The sequence below is a fragment of the Dicentrarchus labrax genome, unplaced genomic scaffold (assembly GCF_905237075.1).
Source record: "Dicentrarchus labrax unplaced genomic scaffold, dlabrax2021, whole genome shotgun sequence".
NCBI lineage: Eukaryota > Metazoa > Chordata > Actinopteri > Moronidae > Dicentrarchus > Dicentrarchus labrax.
Window position 1 is genome coordinate 185,178 of NW_026136721.1, and position 19,568 is coordinate 204,745.

At 40.4% G+C, this 19,568-nt stretch overlaps 2 protein-coding genes across 3 annotated transcripts in view; both read right to left on the bottom strand.

Annotated features, from left to right (window-relative positions):
* Positions 1-19,568, bottom strand: part of LOC127355190 (uncharacterized) — a 212,150-nt gene that overhangs the window by 184,286 nt on the left and 8,296 nt on the right. Inside the window, exons 1-8 of one of the 2 annotated variants that reach the window (XM_051385711.1) lie at positions 9,392-9,539; positions 7,340-7,489; positions 6,181-6,416; positions 4,122-5,991; positions 3,383-3,556; positions 2,331-2,504; positions 1,545-1,721; positions 423-596 (exon numbers count right to left, since the gene is read on the bottom strand). In XM_051385711.1, coding sequence (XP_051241671.1) covers positions 423-596; positions 1,545-1,721; positions 2,331-2,504; positions 3,383-3,556; positions 4,122-5,991; positions 6,181-6,416; positions 7,340-7,489; positions 9,392-9,411 — 2,975 coding nt within the window. In that variant the 5' untranslated portion in view covers positions 9,412-9,539. Of the gene's footprint in view, positions 1-422; positions 597-1,544; positions 1,722-2,330; positions 2,505-3,382; positions 3,557-4,121; positions 5,992-6,180; positions 6,417-7,339; positions 7,490-9,391; positions 9,540-18,086; positions 18,261-18,384; positions 18,559-19,568 lie in introns of those variants that run through there. The other variant, XM_051385710.1, reaches the window with a different exon arrangement.
* On the bottom strand, positions 10,383-16,413 carry LOC127355230 (baculoviral IAP repeat-containing protein 3). The gene is made up of 4 exons (XM_051385908.1): positions 15,740-16,413; positions 14,746-14,862; positions 13,874-14,015; positions 10,383-12,831 (listed from the first exon to the last, which is right to left on the bottom strand). Exons 1-4 carry the CDS (start codon positions 15,953-15,955, stop codon positions 12,491-12,493), a joined length of 816 nt encoding a protein of 271 aa, XP_051241868.1. The 5' UTR covers positions 15,956-16,413; the 3' UTR covers positions 10,383-12,490.

Consider the following 19,568-nt stretch of genomic DNA (forward strand, 5'->3'; position numbering starts at 1 on the left):
TGACCATGCAGTGCTCTATATTTCATGACAAGAACCGTAAATCGAATTTTGAGTTTGATGGTGAGCCAGTGAAGAGAAATCAAGATAGGTATCACATGACACCTTTTGGAGGACCTGTTCAAAATTAGCAGCAGCAGCATTTTGTCTGCCTGCAAACAACCCAGGGATGTTTTGTTGAGACAAGGGAAGAGGGACTTTATCAAAACAGGACAATATAAAAACATGAATTAGAATTTCAAGCTCAGCTTGAGAAACGATGGGCCTCATATTTTGCCGCGTAAGCAAAACTGTCGTCTCGCTAGTTTTTGATCTTAAGTCATGTAATGGCAACAAATGTACATGACTCCATAAATTGCACTCACAAACAGCACAACTTTCACATCATATTAATCTCAGCACAGAAGTAAAAAAGGGTGTCTGACCTCAGAGTCTCCAGTCTACAGTGTGGACTCTCCAGAAAACCACACAGCAGCTTCACTCCTGAATCCTGCAGCTTGTTGTCACTCAGCTGCAGCACTCTCAGATGGGAGGGGTTGGACTTCAAAGCTGAGACTAAATAATCACAGCTGATCTCTGACAAACTGCAGTCACTCAATCTGAATAGAGAACAAATTATGTAACTTCAGAAGACACTGTTCAAGGACAGGGATTTTTTTGTAGGAGCTCCTTGGTTTTTAACTGAGTTCAACCTGTTTTTATTTGATTCCTTGTGTTTTTATTTGGGGTGGCTGTGGCTCAGGTAGAGCGGGTGGTCCACTAATCAGAAGGGTTGGCGATTTGATCCCTGCTGCATGTGGAAGTGTGCTCGGGAAAGACACTGAACACTAAATTGCTCCCAATGCTGTGCCTTCGGTGTATGGACGGGTTAGTTAGTTTCTTATGAGCAGTTGGCTTGCATAGCAGCTTCTGCCATCAGTGTATAAACGTGGGTGATTGTGAAATGTAGGGTAAAGCTTTTTTTTAATCATAATCTTGCTTCATATGCAAAACGTGCTTTGCAAATACAGTTTATACCTTTATGTTCATATGTGAATATGTATGCAGTCTGTCTGTCTTTGTGAAGCACTCAGGCACAAAAACCTGTTTGCTTTTTAAAGGGCTATAAATTAAATGAACATGAAATTTGAAAACTTGAAACTTGCTCGGCCTGCTATGAGGGGGAGCCCAGCTACTGCTCAACAAAACACGGTTTTCTGTCCAATACTGTAGAAGGAGTAAAAGTGATGAAAACTATTGTGGTACCATTCTGTGTCTTTAACAAATTAAAGTCCCAGCAATTTACTTGTATTCAGGATCTGTTGTCTGTGATATCAGCAAAAGGTGCAAAGTGGGGAACATACAGAAAAGCCAACACTGAATTTAACTGTTATTGTCTAATAGTTGAAACAGATAACTTCTTGAAATAACCTTTTTATTGCATTTATGTAATTTTTGTAATAACAAGGAACTATAAGTACAATATCAGCCTTATGTCTGCACTTCACTGTCAGCACAACTTTCACATCATATTAATCTCAGCACAGAAGTAAAAAATGGTGTCTGACCTCAGAGTCTCCAGTCTACAGTGTGGACTCTCCAGAAAACCACACAGCAGCTTCACTCCTGAATCCTGCAGCTTCTTGTTTCCCCACAGTTCCAGCTCTCTCAGATGGGAGGGGTTGGACTTCAGAGCTGAGACCAGATAATCACAGCTGATCTCTGACAACCTGCAATAACTCAGTCTGAATAAAGAATAAATTATGTAACTTTAGAACACAATGGGCCTCATGCAGCAACATTTTCTTGAATTTCTCTTAATTTTCTGTTAAAAATTTAACTCAACTGTATTTATGTAGCACCTTTCATAAAAAGGTAACAGAAGTCAACTCCAGATGCACCAAACGTTCTTAACCATCCACATCTGCTCTTACCCAGGTATGCTGAATGATCAGTCCAACTTGATCTTAAATTGGAGGTGTGTGGCCAATAGTTTCTTATTAGTAAAGGTAACTATACTAAACACTGTATAAGTGCAGGTGGTGTGTCATACTGTGTGCAAATACTCAGGCAAGAATTGGAGAGACACCACCACGAATGAAAATCAAGTCTTTAAGAGGTTAAGAGTGGATTATCCAGTGTAGATTCTTCTTGTTATATTCAGGTTTTAAATGTGGAGCTCAACATTTCTCTGCCACAGTCAATGGACTAAATCACTGAAGAAGAAACCAGACTTTATCATTAAGATACTCAGTGTGGATCAGTATAATATCAGCCTTATGTCTGCACTGTACTGTCACCATAACTTTCACATCATATTAATCTCAGCACAGAAGGAAAAAATGGTGTCTGACCTCAGAGTCTCCAGTCTACAGTGTGGACTCTCCAGAAAACCACACAGCAGCTTCACTCCTGAATCCAGCAGGTTGTTGTTACTCAGCTCCAGCTCTCTCAGATGGGAGGGGTTGGACTTCAGAGCTGAGACCAGATAATCACAGCTGATCTCTGACAAACTGCAGTCCCACAAACTGAATAAAGAATAAAAGATGTAGATAAAATAATTTCTAATCCAATCAGATGTGTTCAGGTTTTAAATGTGGAGATCAACATTACTAATTACTACTAATTTCAATTTGGCCTCCTTCCCCGACTCATGTGGCCAATTACCATCTACGAGGTCACGCTATCTCATGCCAATCGGCTGGAGAGGCTGGTAAACTCACAAGTGAACAAGTGGCTTGGTGGTCTCTATCCTGGTGGAGGAGTACAAATGTGTCTCACAGAATCACAGGACTAAATCATAAGAGGCGTTGGTCTAACCACTGCAACAGGGAGGAAATGGACACATCATCTCACTCAGCAGCAGGACAGGATGCAAGCAAACCTACATTGGAAAAACCTTGGCAGAGCGCCAACAGCTGGTGGTGGGGGAAGTGTGCCGCTAAGAAGAAGCAGCCAGGATCATATCCCAAGCCAAGCGAGGTCACTGGACAAAGTGGGACAGTGTTGAGAGAAGGAAACTCTGTTGGGATGGGCTGTGGACCATGGAATGAGTCAGGTTAAGCTCCATCATCAGAGCCACTGCCCTGTCCCTCAAACTTTGGCTGGAAGAGGATCCAGCCTATTCCCAATGTATAGTTTCAGTAACTCTCAGGCACATATTGGTCGGATGCAAGGCCAGCCTAATACAAGGGAGATACACCTGGCGATACAACCAAGTGTTTGGCAGCCAAACTCAAGTGCAAGAGCCCGTAGGAAGGCAGTTAAAGCGCTGCCCGATGCCACTGAAAGAAGCAGTCTTTTTCTTTTCTTTAAAATTTTAATATCTTCAGGTTTGTGCTCAGGCAAACCCCAAATGTTTTATGACACAAATAAAATTAACATAAGCTACAATCAGTGAACTGACCTCAAACTCTCCAGTCTACAGTTTGGACTCTTCAGTCCAGCAGACAGTTTCTTCACTCCTGAGTCCTGCAGCTTGTTCTTACTCAGGTCCAGCTCTCTCAGGTGGGACGGGTTGGACTTCAGAGCCGAGACCACAACTTCACAGTGAGTCTCTGAGAGTCCACAGTCAGAAAATCTGTCAAGACATAATTATTACAAATGATGCTATTATGACAGTAAAAACAAAACAGTTTGGCAGTTCCTGTTATGATGAACATTTGCTTTTCACATCAGTGGTTTAGCTGATCTTATCTCACTGTTTGATATGAAACAATAATTCTCATCACTCTCTCTCATGAATGAAGAAATGTAATGTAATCTCTGTTTTGCATTAATCTACAGACGAAGGGAGAGAAATTTGGTTACATTTAGGCTTCAATTATGTCCATAGTCTGTCAGTGTGACCTGACCCCATGTCTGTCTCCACAAAGTTAGCTTGAGGCAATCTTAACCAGAAAACCATTAAGGCTAAAACACACCGCCAGCACCCCACAAGAAGCACCACAGCACGGGTGAATCAATCTCTCAGAGCTGGTTAGGCTTGTGGTAGATCTGCACTGAGGATAAATAATCCTTTGGTATGACTGTGAAGGACAACTGTTTACTGTTTCTTTTTCTTCTTCTTCTTCTTATTATTATAAAATACAGCAATTTTCAAATAGTAATAATCAGGTGCTAACGTTAATCACATCTGCACTTACAGAGCCTTCCTGCAGTTCCTCACAGCTGGAATCAGTCTCAGTCGTCCCTGGGTTGATGTGTTGTACTTCTGCAGGTTCAACTCATCCAGAACCTCCTCTGACATCTGCAGCATGTAGGCCAGAGCTGAGCAGTGGATCACAGAGAGTTTCTTCTCTGATCTGTTCTCTGACTTCAGGAACTCTTGGATCTCCTGATGGACTGAGTGGTCGTTCATCTCCGTCAGACAGTGGAAGATGTTGATGCTTCTGTCAGGAGAGATCTTATACATGTCTGTTTCCTTCAGGTTGTTGATGACTCTCTGGATGATTTCTGGACTGTTGTCTGTCTGACCCAGCAGGCCTCCTAAGAGTCTCTGGTTGGACTCCAGAGAGAGGCCATGAAGGAAACGAACAAACAGGTCCAGGTGGCCATTTTTACTTTTAAGGGATTTGGCTATGACCATCTTGAGGAAGACATCCAAGGCTAAGTCAGTGTCATCATCATAATTACAGGACTCATCTTCATCCAGGGATGAATCACTATCAAAAGATGAGTCAGTGTTTTTGTATCCCCAGTTTTTTCCTAGGAAGTCCTCCAGTACCTCTGTGTTCCTGTTGGTGTAACAGTGGAACGTGTAGACTGCAGCCAGAAACTCCTGAATGCTCAGATGAACAAAGCAGTAGACTGTTTTCTGGAAGATCACACTCTCTCTTTTGAAGATCTCTGTACAAACTCCTGAGTAGACTGAGGCCTCTGTGACATCAAGACCACACTGCTCCAGGTCTTCTTGGTAGAACATGATGTTTCCTTTCTCCAGCTGTTCAAACGCCAGCCTCCCCAGCTTCCGAAGAACTTCCCTGTCAGCCTCCATCAGCTCCTGTGGACTCTTCTTATGTCCCTCATCATACTTCTGCTTCTTCCTCTTTGTCTGAACCAGCAGGAAGAGTGAGTACATGTCAGTCAGGGTCTTGGGCAGCTCTCCGTTCTGGTCTGTAGTCAACATGTGGTCCAGAACTGTAGCAGTGATCCAGCAGAAGACTGGGATTAGACACATGATGTGGAGGCTCCTGGAGGTCTTGATGTGTGAGATGATTCTGTTGGACAGATCTTCATCACTGACTCTCCTCCTGAAGTACTCCTCCTTCTGGGCGTCAGTGAAGCCTCGTACTTCTGTAACCCTGTCGACACATTCAGGAGGGATCTGATTGGCTGCTGCAGGTCTGGAAGTTATCCAGACGAGAGCCGAGGGAAGCAGATTCCCCTTGATGAGGTTTGTCAACAGCACGTTGACTGAAGACTTCTGTGTGACGTCAGACACAACCTCATTGTTGTGGAAATCCAGTGAAAGTCTGCTTTCATCCAGGCCGTCAAAGATGAACAAAAGTTTACAGACAGCGAGCTGCTCTGCTGTGACCTTCTGTAATGTTGGATGGAAAACATGGAGCAGTGTGAGAAGACTGTACTGCTCATCTTTGATCAGGTTCAGCTCCCTGAATGAAAGCAGAACCACCAGACTGACATCTTGGTTTTCCAAGCCCTCTGCCCAGTCCAGAGTGAACTTCTGCACTGAGAAGGTTTTTCCAACGCCAGCGACGCCGTTCGTCAGAACCACTCTGATGTGTCTCTGTTGGTCAGGTAAGGCTTTAAAGATCTCGTGGCACTTGATTGGAGTGTCATGGAGGGTCTCCATCTTGGAAGCTGTCTCAAGCTGCCTCACCTCATGTTGGGTATTAACCTCTTCACTCTGTCCCTCTGTGATGTAGAGCTCAATGTAGATCCTGTTGAGGAGGGTTCCACTTCCTGGTTCATCAGTTCCTTCAGTCACATGTTCACATCTCGTCTTCAGACTGATCTTATGTTCATCTAAAACCTCCTGCAGACCACTATCTGCTGAAAGAGAAGAAACATATTCTGAGACTAAAATGAGAACCAGAATCCGGATCAATAAAAATGTTTCTGAATTTATGATATTCATGATAATATTAAATTCACTGCATAACACAACAAATGTCCCTGTAATAGATTATAAAGTCCTGTTTTCAGACATGAGGACATCAGCAGACAGATGTTCAGTCTTACTTTGTACAGTGCTGGTCTGACTGGTTGTCTGCAGTCCAGCTCTTGTTCTGGATCTTTCTCCACACTGGGGACAGGTGGAGTCTCCTGATGAAGCAGACTGGTCCCAGTATGAGGTGATGCACTGTCTGCAGAACCAGTGTCCACAGCTGGTAGAGACTGGATCCTTCAGGACGTCCTGACACAAAACACAGCAGGACAGCTGCTCCTCCACAGAAACATGACTCCTCTTCCTCTCTCTGTGGAGACATTTCGTCAGAACTAAAATGATCCGAATGCCCACAGAGAACAGTCGAATTCAATTCAATTCAATTCAGTTTTTATTTGTATAGCACCAATTCATAACAAAAGTTATCTCAGGACACAAGAAGTGTTGTTACTTTTTCGTTTGACTCCAGCCGTCTGCAATAATTGTTCCTTTTATGTATTTGGTAAATTAAAAACTCTCCTGCTTTCATTAACACAAATTACCTGCTTTTACTGTTTGTCTTATTGAAACATTTAGTGAGCTGAATGACTTACTGAATGAATGAATGTAGGTAATTATGTTGCAAATATATATATTTAAAAATCTTTTAGCATTTTATTATTGGTTTACAGCAGAAACAGTCTCTCATTTTGTGTCTGAGGGTCCAGGTCCAGGACTGAAGGTTGGAGGAAGACCTATGGACCTGTCACTCTTCATACAGCTGGACACTGGAGACCCTGCTCTCTCTCTCTGTTGGACTGAACTCTGCAAACACCAACATGTTTTTATTCATATCACTTGAATCCTGAATATATTCTTTGATGAAACATTCTTTTAGGAATCTCTATACACAAACTGCTGCTACTGTTGATAATTAGAGGTTTACAGGCATTCTTAGATTACAGCTTTTCTGTGTGATTGACACCTGTTACAGATACTGACAGGAAGATGATGGCACTAATGATTTCTCTTAGTCACAGATTTTTAGTTCGCCATTACATTAAAAACATGACATTGATAGGGATAGTGATAGACAGGCAGCCTTGTCAGAGTGGCTGTTATGGAATAGAGTAGAATAGAATTGTACATTGATTTTCTTGCTTTTGATATTGGCATTATATATCATATCATATTGGCCACTGGCAGCCCAGGTCTCTAAATATCGGCATCAGACATCAGTATCAGTTGTCTTACGGTGTGTCTGAGGGTCCAGGTTCATTACTGAAGAATGGAGATTCATCTTTAGAGTGGTCACTCATCATAGACAGACAGCTGGACACTGGAGACTCTGCTCCATCCTCCTCTTTCTCCACACAAACGCTCATCTTCTGGTCTGAAGTCAGTCTGAAAGATAATACAGTAACACAGACCGTGAGCTCAGATCACAATAATCAAAGTCAAAACCAGTCAGAACTCCAGCTTTTGGTTGGTTCTTGAAGTTGTTGTGGTTACTTTACACGACTGATCAGAAACTGAAGAATGTTTCATCAGGAGTCATTAATAACAGCATTAATAACAAGCACATCATGTTTAATTAGGACAGTATTTTAAAAACAGGCTCAAAGAACAACCATTTACTGCAGTTAGAAACCTCCTGATCAACCAGCATCCACAATCAATACACCCATTATTAAAGCACTAATCAAACTAATAACTACGGGAACTCAATGTCAGACAACCTTATCAGACTTTAGCAGTTAGCTAATGTTTCTGTAGTGGAGACAAAGCGTTAAAAATGACAAACTGCCACATTTAAACTGGCTTTACTTTATAAAAGTCCAATCACTGTGGAAGGTGACTATCACATGAGACCATACGAACTGTGAAACATCCTTTTATACTGTATTTACTTAGTGTGGGAGATGGGAAAGTTGAAAAGCTACAGTCGCTCTTCCTAATAAAATATTTTCCAGTCCTTCAGCATTGCTAACATGTCCCACATTTTCCCACACAATCATACTCATACATACAACATACTGGGATCTGGTCTTTTTCTTTCCTCTCTGCATTTAGGTCATATTGCTGGTGTGTTTCAATGCTGTTTAACTGTAGGCCCTTATACGGCCATTTAAAAAAGAAAAGTGTTCCATTTGGCTGGTGCTATATTCCCAACTGGTTTTCAAACTAACAGGGTGTCGTATGTGTGCGGATGTTGTGTTCAGTGACCAGCTTTAGTCAGCAGATTAGTCACACATTCACAAATATATTACTGAAGTGCAATAAAGTCACTGAAGAGTTTAAATACAACTTTGCTGTGTTGGAAAATGACACACCATGCCTGGTTCAGTTGAAGTGAAGCTCTTATTAACACGGCACTGAATTGACTTAAATAGAAAATGAGTTTTGTGAGGGTGCATCTGTATTTTACTATACGATATATTGTGATTTTGATAATATTTCCATCCCTTGTGCAGCCCTAAAACAATATACACAAAAGAAAGCAGAATAATGACTCTGAAGTCCATTGCTTCCCGGTTAGAATATGACCTCCTGTATTCTCTTCCTCTTGTGGCTCAGTGTTTTTTATTTATTCAGTGTATTTGGACAGTATTGTCTAATTTACATAGTCAGTGTTTTAAAGTATTTCTTTTTCATAATGTGTAGTGTTAGTAATATGGTGATCACTGTGACCATAGCCTAGAGAACAAACTTTGATAAACATGTTTTTGTATTTTCTAAGACAAGCCCGAGGTAACCAGTAGTTTTATAATTCAATTCAATTCAATTCAATTTTATTTGTATAGCGCCAATTCATAACAGAAGTTATCTCAGGACACTTTTCATTTATACTAACCCCAAACCAGGGTGCGAGCTACAGGGGAGCCAGAGGGAGCTGGGCTGCTCTTAATAAGACCCCTGAAAACATGATTTGTACAATTTTGGGGGGTCTCTTAAACAACATGCTATTTGTAGTCATGGATTACGCATAAACGTGGGCTACTGTGGACGTACATGAGGGAGATTTATCACTAATTCACTTTAATAAAGTTTAAATCCACCTTAAAGTGTATCTGCACAATCCTTAACCATCAACTTCACATCAGAAAACAACATTTCCTGTCTCAGTCAGTGCGCGCTGACAACGTGCGCACGCGTAACGGCAACCAGGGATATAACAGCGGGATTCTGGACTGTTAGCGGCGATGTCGTCAAAACAGAGTGATATACTATGAACCAGTGACTGTCCACAGGGAGAACACCGAGTCTCTGACAGTAACATAATAAAAAGTTTGTATTAACACTCACCCTTCCTCCCCCTTCTGCATCCTTCTCCCGCCCTGCCGACTGTCTCAACCCTCCCAGTAACCCTTGAACCTGGATCACATGGTCAGTGTAACCATGTTCAGTTGGATATTGGGCACATATTCACTCCACATCCAGCTACTTTTTCGGTTCGGTGTCACCCAGCTTTGGCAGAGGGCGGGTCGCTCTTATGCGCACGGTTTCATTTACCGTCAGTAAATTACTGAAGAAAGTCTATTTTTAGTCCCTTCTGTGTCATGTGACCCAGGGACTGTAACTAAATGCTGAATTATATATCCACACTGCACAACAAGGACACACATGTTTAATCCAGTTCCAATGCTTCTTGTAGTTTATATTAATATTCATACAGGAAAGTCTGGAATGTTTTTAATAGTTTCCATGTCTTGTGTCCCAGGCACTCCAAATCAGTGCCGAATTACAGTATGTTACTACTCTCCACAACATGGACACACCTCTTTTTTTAATCCACTTTAAACGCTTCTTTTATTTTTATATCAATATTTATATGGGAAAATGTTTTTATTTTTTTCAGTATGTGACCCAATCACTCAAAATCAATGCCAAATCCTAGTACTACACTGCACAAGTAAGAAACACCTCATTTAATCACATTTGAATGCTTCTTGCAATTTCTATAAATATTTATATGGAAAATACATATAAAATACATACCTCTTTTCTTTTAATCTGGTAATTCTACTTTATATTAGTAATATAATTCATTCAAAATGTTGGTACGTTATCTCATCTTTGTCTTCAAATCATGTTAACAACAACTATTAAGGTTAAACATTTTCTTTTACAAACCATGAAACACAAAAACAGTTGGCAACACTGAGTTTAACTGGCGGTCGTTACGTCTTCTTAATTTTAAGCAGTGTAAAAAACAAAACTTAAATATATCTGACAGGATAAAGGCCGCGTGAAGTCAGGAACACAAACTATAACCTAACAGAACAATGGCAACAGATCAGGGAGACTTTTTTATTTATTTTTTTAAAAGCCTATGAAGTCTGTATAATTGTTAAAAAAATATACATATAAAGACAAATTGTATAAAAGATTACAAAAAATATCAAAATAATCTGCTCAAAATTCATCCAAATCACATCACAAATCGAGGCAAACTGTTAATAATATACATGTTACAGCAACACATTAATGCAGTGGTTCACCCCCACCTTGATTTTTAAGGCATGTAAGAAAACATTAGAAAATATACACAGTAGGCCTACATTTCAGAATTTTGTTCACTTCTGTGAAGAAGTGTCAGAGAGAAGAAAACACAGACTATTAAACAATAAAAAAAAAAAAAAAACATAATACAGACCATGAATTGTACAAAAGGTTCCCTAAACAGGAAATAATCTGCTCAAAACACATCCAAATCTCTCATTTTACACAAATGTCTTGCAGTTATTGAGTTGATTTATATGAGTCCCTGAAGGAAAAAGGTTGGGAACCACTGCATTGATGTACACAGTGTCACGATCTGGAGGGAATATTCAGCTGTCTACATACTCAAACAGGTATGAGGAAAATATGACAGCCATTGTTGAAACACCATTTTATTACATAGTTTAAACACAGAAAGTGGTCTGACTGAGGTCTGTGTGCGACTGTAAGGACCCGTATGATGAGCCACAGAGCTTCCTGAGTGTGAACTTTTAACTGTATTCAGCAAATTTCAGAGGTGGCACCGTTGCATGCATTACAAGTCATTGGAAAGAGCGGTTTCAATTCTGTCTTTTCCTGATTCCAATGACCTTTTTCTGACTTTGTTGAGATTCAACACTTAACAATTAATATTTACACAGCCATGAACAAAAGAACGTACCTTCTCAAAAGTCAAGGTCTCTCAAAAGTCTGTGTAACGCGAAGGTCATCATTCTCGTGGTATTTGGAGAAAAATCACTCCTGTTGAAGCTTTTATCAAAAACCTTAAGATTATAACCTGCTTGGTTCTCGTTGGATTTAAAATCTCTTTAATTCCAATGTTTGTATTGTATAACATCTGTCAGTTTTAGACCTGTTTGCAACAGATTTTCACAAAACGGTAAAGTTTTGTTGCGGTTTTGCCTTCCGTTCACACAACACTGTTATAGGGCCTGAAAACACAAATGTTTTAAACTGGGTTCCAGGGTGCAATCTTTTGGAAACACCACTATTACCATCGACATGTAAACCACCAAAACACTTCTGCTATGAAAATGGTGACAGGGCTGCACTTCAATAGCCCCGTGTTTGTGCTGCAGGCTCTGCTGAGTTTATTGAAATGAAAAAGGAATTTTTAAGCCCTAAGATTGCGTCTGCAATTATGTTGTTTCACTATTAAACAATGTATGACACAAAAACTCAATTTCTTTGTGTTTGTCACATAAATCCAATCATTGTGTCTTCCTGTAAAACAAAATGTGACAAATTTTTACGTCAGCATGAACTGATTTCAACCAATAATATCAGGAAATTCACCTGTCAATCAATCTTCACCTTTTAGGGACACAGAGCGAAGATTGGATGTGTTGCTAAAAGAAGCTAACTGTCGCCAACATTAATGCTAGATGCTGTTAGCTAGTTAGCAGCTAACATTAGCTGACTGCCAGCCAAAACAGCAATAAAACCACCTCAGTACTTTATTCCCTTTAGTCAAACTGTCCTCAGTCAGCATCAGATGCTGCACTCAGTCCCAGTCTAGACCTGCTGTCTGACCTAATGCTCCTCCAGCACCATTACTGTGATCAGCAGAGATAATTACATCCAATAATCAATCCACCTCTGCGTCAATGGAGGCCAACTAAAGACCGTTTTGGACAAAGTTACACCGCCACCCACAGGTCTGGCAGGGATACTGCAACGCTGTTGTTGCGGATCCGTGTGCACAAGGAATGTTTTCAGAATGTGTTCATATGAATGTGGAACTTTTATAAAATGCAAAGAAAACCTTTTCTAATTTTGGCAAACCATTGTTGTTTTTTCCCTTTCAGAGTGAGAGTCCAGTTCTTAAAAACATAGGCTTTAACAACAAAACTTCTTGTTTAAAGATTACAATAAGTCATGTGACTGTTTGCTGGTTTTGTTTCAGCTTAGGTTCAGCTCGGTGGAAATGCATGGATCCACCTCACAGAGAGCGGCGATCAGGACTGAACTGGCTCTGGTTCCCTTTTTTCGCACCGTGTCGATTATGTCTCGAGCTTTTTCTGCTTGGACTTTTATTCTGGCTGATTGCATTTCCTCGTCATTTATAATGCCACGATGAAGGAGTTTATCCAGAAGCTGGTTCAGAGCAGGGTCAGACACCCTGTTTATAAACTCCGTCCGAACTGAGAGCAGCCTCTCCTGTGCTGGGACGCTGTCTTCTACTTGGACGTTCTCCTCGACTTTTTCTGGAAGACTTCCCCTTCTTGAATCTGGAAAATAACCTGGAAGAAAAGCCTTTTTGTTGACCAACAATCACTTTAAAACAGAGATCTCTTAAAAAATAACAAAATGAAATGTCATGTTTTTGTCTGTTACACCATTCTTGTGTTCTCTTTTGAGAAAAAAAATCTGATGTAATCATCACTGTAACCACTGCACCACTGAACACAATGGGCCTCATGCAAGAACCACTCGTACTCAGGAAAACTTGCGGCATTCCACAAATTTCTGCTATTGATGGGGTTAGGGTTCTCTTCACATTAAGGTGTATGCAGGTCGCTGTCCAGGGGAACAATGCCTGACAACGCAACATCACCTATTATAGCAAGTATTCTTTCCTCTATCTCCGTGATGGAAACCACTTCGTCTTGATTTCAGCAGCAGTACGACTCCCAGGTGACAGTGTGTTAACAACACTTGTTATTTTTTCCCGCTTCTACTAAAATGATCTCTGAGACCTGGACTGCAGTCTCCGAGCATGGGTGGCATTCATCATTCTTACGCAGGTGATTTACAAACAAATGACGTGGCACACTCGTACGAGCGACTATACGAAAAAATTTAGAGAAAGTTCAGATAAGAGTAGGAAAATGTTCTTGCATGAGGCCTAGTGGTAGTTGCTGTAGGGTGTTTAAAAGTCAGATAAAAGTGAGAAGAAGAAACTGGCTCAGATAGATGGACACATTTTTCTTAAAGTTTTCCAGCACCAGGGGTCAAACCACTAACCCTGCAGTTCGAGTGCATCAGCTTGGGCCTGAACTTTAACCACTCGACTACCAATCAGCATTAACAGTGAAAAAGGAGACAGTTGTTCAACGTGTCTTGAAAGCAGTCAGATACAGCTGTAATCAATCATTAATGTGTCGCTGTATGTGGGATCTGACATAGCCATAGTTTGTGAATAACTTTTTTCATTTATATATAGATGAAAAAAAGGAAATGTACATTCAGGGACCTTCACATTTTCTCCAGAGAGCAAAGAGATGCACATTTGCATTCCATTCACTAAACTAAAGGTGCAGTGCAGGAGGGTGAAGCCTTTACCTGTCAGATGCACAGTACGTTTCCAGACTTGTCTCCCCTCTTGGTCCTGGACCATCAACATCACTCTCTCTGTATTCGTAGTCAGGAAAACCTCAAATGTTGTATGATAATTTTTGTCGATCTTTGATTGAAACTGGTAAGACTGAAAACAGAAACCAAGCTTCATTGTCAGACCTGTTGTAAAAATGTGAATCTAGTACTCTCCTAATTGTGAATATGTTTTCAATATACAGCAACCATTGTAGTCATGATTATTCCATTTATAACCATTATACGTATTCAAGTATGGAAGTATTTTGCTGCCACACCAGAAAAAGAAAAACAGGTCTGTATCACGTTATTACATTGAAAGTATATTGTTATATCAGATGTTTCTTACATTATAACAAGATATTTTCATGTTACAAACGTATCATGTTATAACAACTCGATAACTTTGTATAAATTGTGAGAATATGAAACTCGTGTTTGAATGAGGAAACTGCTGAGAACAGACAAATTGAGGAATATGGTTCATTACATGATTTGATTACTTCCTGCTTAGATTGGGACATTATGAGATTTTGTTGTTATTGATCATGGTGGATAGTGTAAGTATGCATACTCTAAGAAAGATTTGAAAATGCATGGGGCTTTACAGAAGGAGGAATGAGTCCAACCCTCTAGTTTCTCATTGATTAGCTGCAGAGGCACACAGTTCTTGTTAGAACATGGTAAGTTTGTATGTTGTAATGCCATGAAAATATCTCGATATAACAAGGAAAACATCTTGATATAACAATATACTTTTTATGTTATAACGTTATACTGATCGCATTTTCTTTTGCTGGCGTGGCAGCGATACGCTGCTGTATAGAAGTAATTTGACTCACCTCAGGCTGTATTAAAAAGCCTTCTGGTTCACAGTGGACACTGTAACTGTGACCAACGTTGAGAAGGCAGTTCGAGGAGATCTTGATGTACTTAGCATCTTCTTGTTGGGCAACAACCTTCAGCAACAAGACATCTTTATTATGGAGTTAATGCTCAGATAGTCAAGTCAATCTTAATTATAGAGCGCATTTAAAAACAACTAATGATGAAAGTGCTTTACAGACAGATGAGAATTACAATGAAATAAAAACATAATCAAGAGCATATAAGTAAATTAATAAAAGAGTAGAATAAATCATTCTGGGTAAAATCTCCCAGACACCACAGCAATGCACAGAGAAAAAAATAAAAAAACAGATTGTGGCCGGTCAAGTCTTCATTATGACTATTAAAAGGCTGAGGAAAAGAGATGGGTCTTGAGACAAGTTTTGAAGATGTCCATGGAAGAGGAAGATCTGATATAGTGAGGTTCAAACTATTTAATAGTTCAAGTGCTTGATCATACCTGGATTTTAACTAACCCAAATATTGATGTCTCCCTCCAGCTTTATTGTCCGAAAATAAAATAAAACTGTGTGAATTTCTTAATGACTTGAATTTGTATGATGTCTCAAGGTACTGCCTCCCTTAGATAAAGAATATACATTTTTCATCAGGTTTTTCTCTGTTTTGGATTGGTACTGGACTGTACCTCTGATTGCCTTATCAGTGTAACTGACACTAAAAGATCTTCTACATTGTACAATGTTTTGGACTGTGGGTTTGATGGTCAAATTCATTACGATGGCATACACCTGTCCTCACTGTCCTAGATTGGTTCAATCAGTCTCATTAAGATCAATATTCTCCCTCAACATTTGCATTGTTCAGATTGATTTTGATTCTAACCACAACACTAGAAGGTTTGATAGAAGTGTGTCTAACCTTAATTAGCTTTATGGAAACTGGTTAAAACATGAGTTTGGCTGATGATAAATACAAAGATCGCTTTACCTCACACCGAAGGATGTTTCCCGGCAGCAGAAGCACATCGAGTACACAATGTCTTAAATCTGGAGGTCGGAGGAACAGCAGCACTTGGCCATTTATTGGCAGTGTGGTGTTCAGAAACCTTTTAACAATATCCCAGATCAGGCCATATCCAGAGAGGTGAAGGACCTCCGCAGCCACATGAGTATTCGTAATCTGCAGCGGCTCCAAGATGCTCATTCCATCATCCGTGATGTGTACGACAGACAACGCGCCTTCCAAGAGCAACGCTGCGAGAGCAAAGAGCTAATTAGTCTCTACATACATTTATGTCTTACCACTTGAGTTCAGATAGTTAAAATATATCTATTGTGGTTTTAACAAAGTACTACACATTAAAGGCCCAGTGTGTAGTATAACTGAAAACTGCTCATGTCTGTATTTTCGGAAACTCGCTAAAATGTCCTAGCTACAGCAGGTGTTTGGTTTGTCTGTTCTGGGCTACAGTAGAAGCATGGCGCACTCAATGGAGGGTGACCTGTTCCTCTGAAGATAAAATAAGTTCATTCTAAGGTAACAAAAACACAACGATTCTTATTTTCAGGTGATTATATACTAATGAAAACAAACCTATGAACATTATATTCAATTTCTCCCAATAGATCCTCCTAAAAGTTACACACTGGACCTTTAATTCAAATCTTGGAAAAAACAGCACCATCCTTTGTTTCACAGTGTGGAAAGCGGAGCTGAGAGACAGCACCATCCTCAGAACACTGGATTTCGAACAGCGGCCCTGCAGCCATCTTGCCAGCTGTTTGGAGGAGGATATCATCCCATTGGACAGTCCTGTACAGCAGCTCCGCCTCCTGAGCCATAACAAACACCAGTCCAGTAAAAATACACTGGAACACACCTGGACCAGGACACCTGAACCTTAATGACACATACGGGACAAGTAAATATGACAAGTATTTATTGTCCTGTGAGTCACATGTGCCGAATCCGCTTACTGACACGCAGAGAGCTGAGCAGATCCATGACTGGAAAACTAGTCTCTAAATATTCTCAATATCATAAAAATGTTTTCCAGGACGCATGGGGACCGCGTATAAATGTTGATGGTATAATGTGCTTCTTTGTCTGCATTTGAGTCCTTCCCCTGCTGTCTTTCACCCACTTGCAGTGACAGAATCACAACTTGATGAACCATCATTTCATATGATTACCTGTATGAAGATTCAAATGTCTGTTCAGGTGAGAAGAACAGTGGAGCCTGCAATCAAGAAATGCCCAAGTTAGTTATTTAAATAAAAATGACAACTTGTTGTAGTGTTCTATAAAGGAAATGAATTGAAATACTATACAGTACAGTACAATACAGTAGCAACTGAATATTTCTAAGAAAATGAGTCTCAATAAATGTATGAAAACAATCTGCATGTAGGAGATCCTGTTATATATAATGAATTTAGGGTTTCACAGAAAAGTCAACCAGTCGATACTGTGTGTCATTGTAGATAAATGTCAGACACCCAACTCTTCAAATAAGTAATGAGCATGTAAGGAGCTAGCAGCTAGTAAAGTTAGATTTTGTTATTTGTTTGATGCAACGTAAAGCAGTGGCACTGAATATATGGAATACATGTATAGTATATAAGAAAGTGTGGGTGTGATTCCTTCCATGCAATAATGACAAACTACAAATATAATCTTCAAGACCCACAGAGAGAGAGACCCACACTGTACACTGTACAAGTGCTCCTTTCTCACCTTTTTCTTATCGGCGGCGAGGTGGAGCTTCTTTTTCATGACCAGTTTGTCGTCAGAGTCATCTGATGGAGAGAAGAAAGTGAAAGAGAAAGAACGGGAAACTTGAATGAGGTGAGAATAATTAGTAGCCAGAATTCTACTTTCCCAACGGATGTTTGTATTTAAAGCTCTAACAAAAAGATCAGATTTGAATGTACAATAGTTTGATGAATGGGGGAAATCGTATCAATACTCACATTTTTTGCGTTTCTCAGTTATTATCAACTTGCCGCTAATCCTGTAGGGACAAAAACAATCCCAAAAGTTATGGATCAAATTAAAAATAGTTGTTTGTTCTTTGGCAAGCTTCAAAGTGCTGACACTAACCGATCAAATGTTCGGGTTCCTTGTTGCTGCACTACAGAGTAGATTTTACTATAATACATACACTGTACAATTAAAAATGGGTGTCATCTCCGTGACGTCCCCCACAGGTTTGTGAGGAGATGTTGTGATGTTTTATTACTTCCATATTGGGCTTCATTTGTAGCCATAGTGGTTGCTGCTTCATATAAATACTGCTGGAACCAGCATGGACTGACTCCAACCCTCTACTGACCTCAGAGTCTCCAGTCTACAGTGTGGACTCTCCAGAAAACCACACAGCAGCTTCACTCCTGAATCCTGCAGATTGTTGACACTCAGGTCCAGCTCTCTCAGATGGGAGGGGTTGGACTTCAGAGCTGAGACCAGATAATCACAGCTGATCTCTGACAGGCCACAGGGACCAATCCTGGTAAAAAATAATAGAGTAATATATTTTGGGGTCATCTGTAAATTAGTCATTTGTGCTTGACTTTGTGTCAGCACAATATTGATGTCATATTCATTTACAGAACAAAACACTGCTGTCTGACCTCAGAGTCTCCAGTCTACAGTGTGGACTCTCCAGAAAACCACACAGCAGCTTCACTCCTGAATCCTGCAGCTTGTTGTAACTCAGGTCCAGCACTTTCAGATGGGAGGGGTTGGACTTCAGAGCTGAGACCAGATAATCACAGCCGATCTTTGACAGACTGCAGCCCCACAATCTGAATAAAGAATTAATTATGTGGTAATGATCAGACATTATTTGTGCCAACACATTGACATTAAAGGGTAACTTTTTTTTACCTGGACCTCATTTTCCCTTGTTTTTGTGTCAAAGTGTCTAATGGAGACAACAATTTTGCCACATGGCTGCTTGTGATCCAGAAGTTTCAGAAGCATCACAAAAGTGTCTCTCTGCTCTGCGGAGAATACACGACCAGTCTGTTCTTTATTTTTTGTTTTGCAAGTAAGAAAAAAGTCAAACAACCCTTTAAAGGAAACCAAATATATCTCTCTATAAAATCAAGAAATCTCTGTCTGTCTGTGTGTGTGTGTGTGTGTGTGTGTGTGTGTGTGTGTGTGCCTCAAATATCTCTGCAGATCAGGATCAGACTGACCTGAGAGTTCCAACATGGCTGCTGTGTGGTTTAAGGGTGTGCAACGTCGGCTTTGTTTGGACTACAAAGATACCGTTAATAAATTATTTCATAAATGATTTACGAATTCCGCTAGCATTGTCAACCATAGCAACCGTAGCCACGTGCGCACCAGAGCCAATCACTGCAGAGCCCTAATGTGTAGTGATTGAGATCCTGACCCACCAAACATCCTGGAAAGTGACAAACGTTTTTCACTCTAAATTACATAATTCTACATAATCACCAGCAGTAAACTGGACGCTGTCTGACTCCCTCACCCGCAAGACGGAGAATGTTTTCCGGTGGAAAGTAAACTGATGTCTCGGTCCGGAGGGCTGGCGGTCGCGGTGATTTTTGATCACAAACACTCCACGAGTTTTTCGCCGGTGACAGACGCTGTTTTTCGGGCAGAAATGTGACGAAGAGTCGGTAGGACAGGCGGGAGGACAGACAGGAGGACAGACGCTTCTCCACATACAGCTGTGGTATTTTTCCAAAGACAGTTACAGTTACTACGTTACTGTTGTTTGGTCCTGTAACGTTGCTTTGTGGGACATTTCTCTTTATTAAGTTGAGTGAGAGACCTGTGCAGT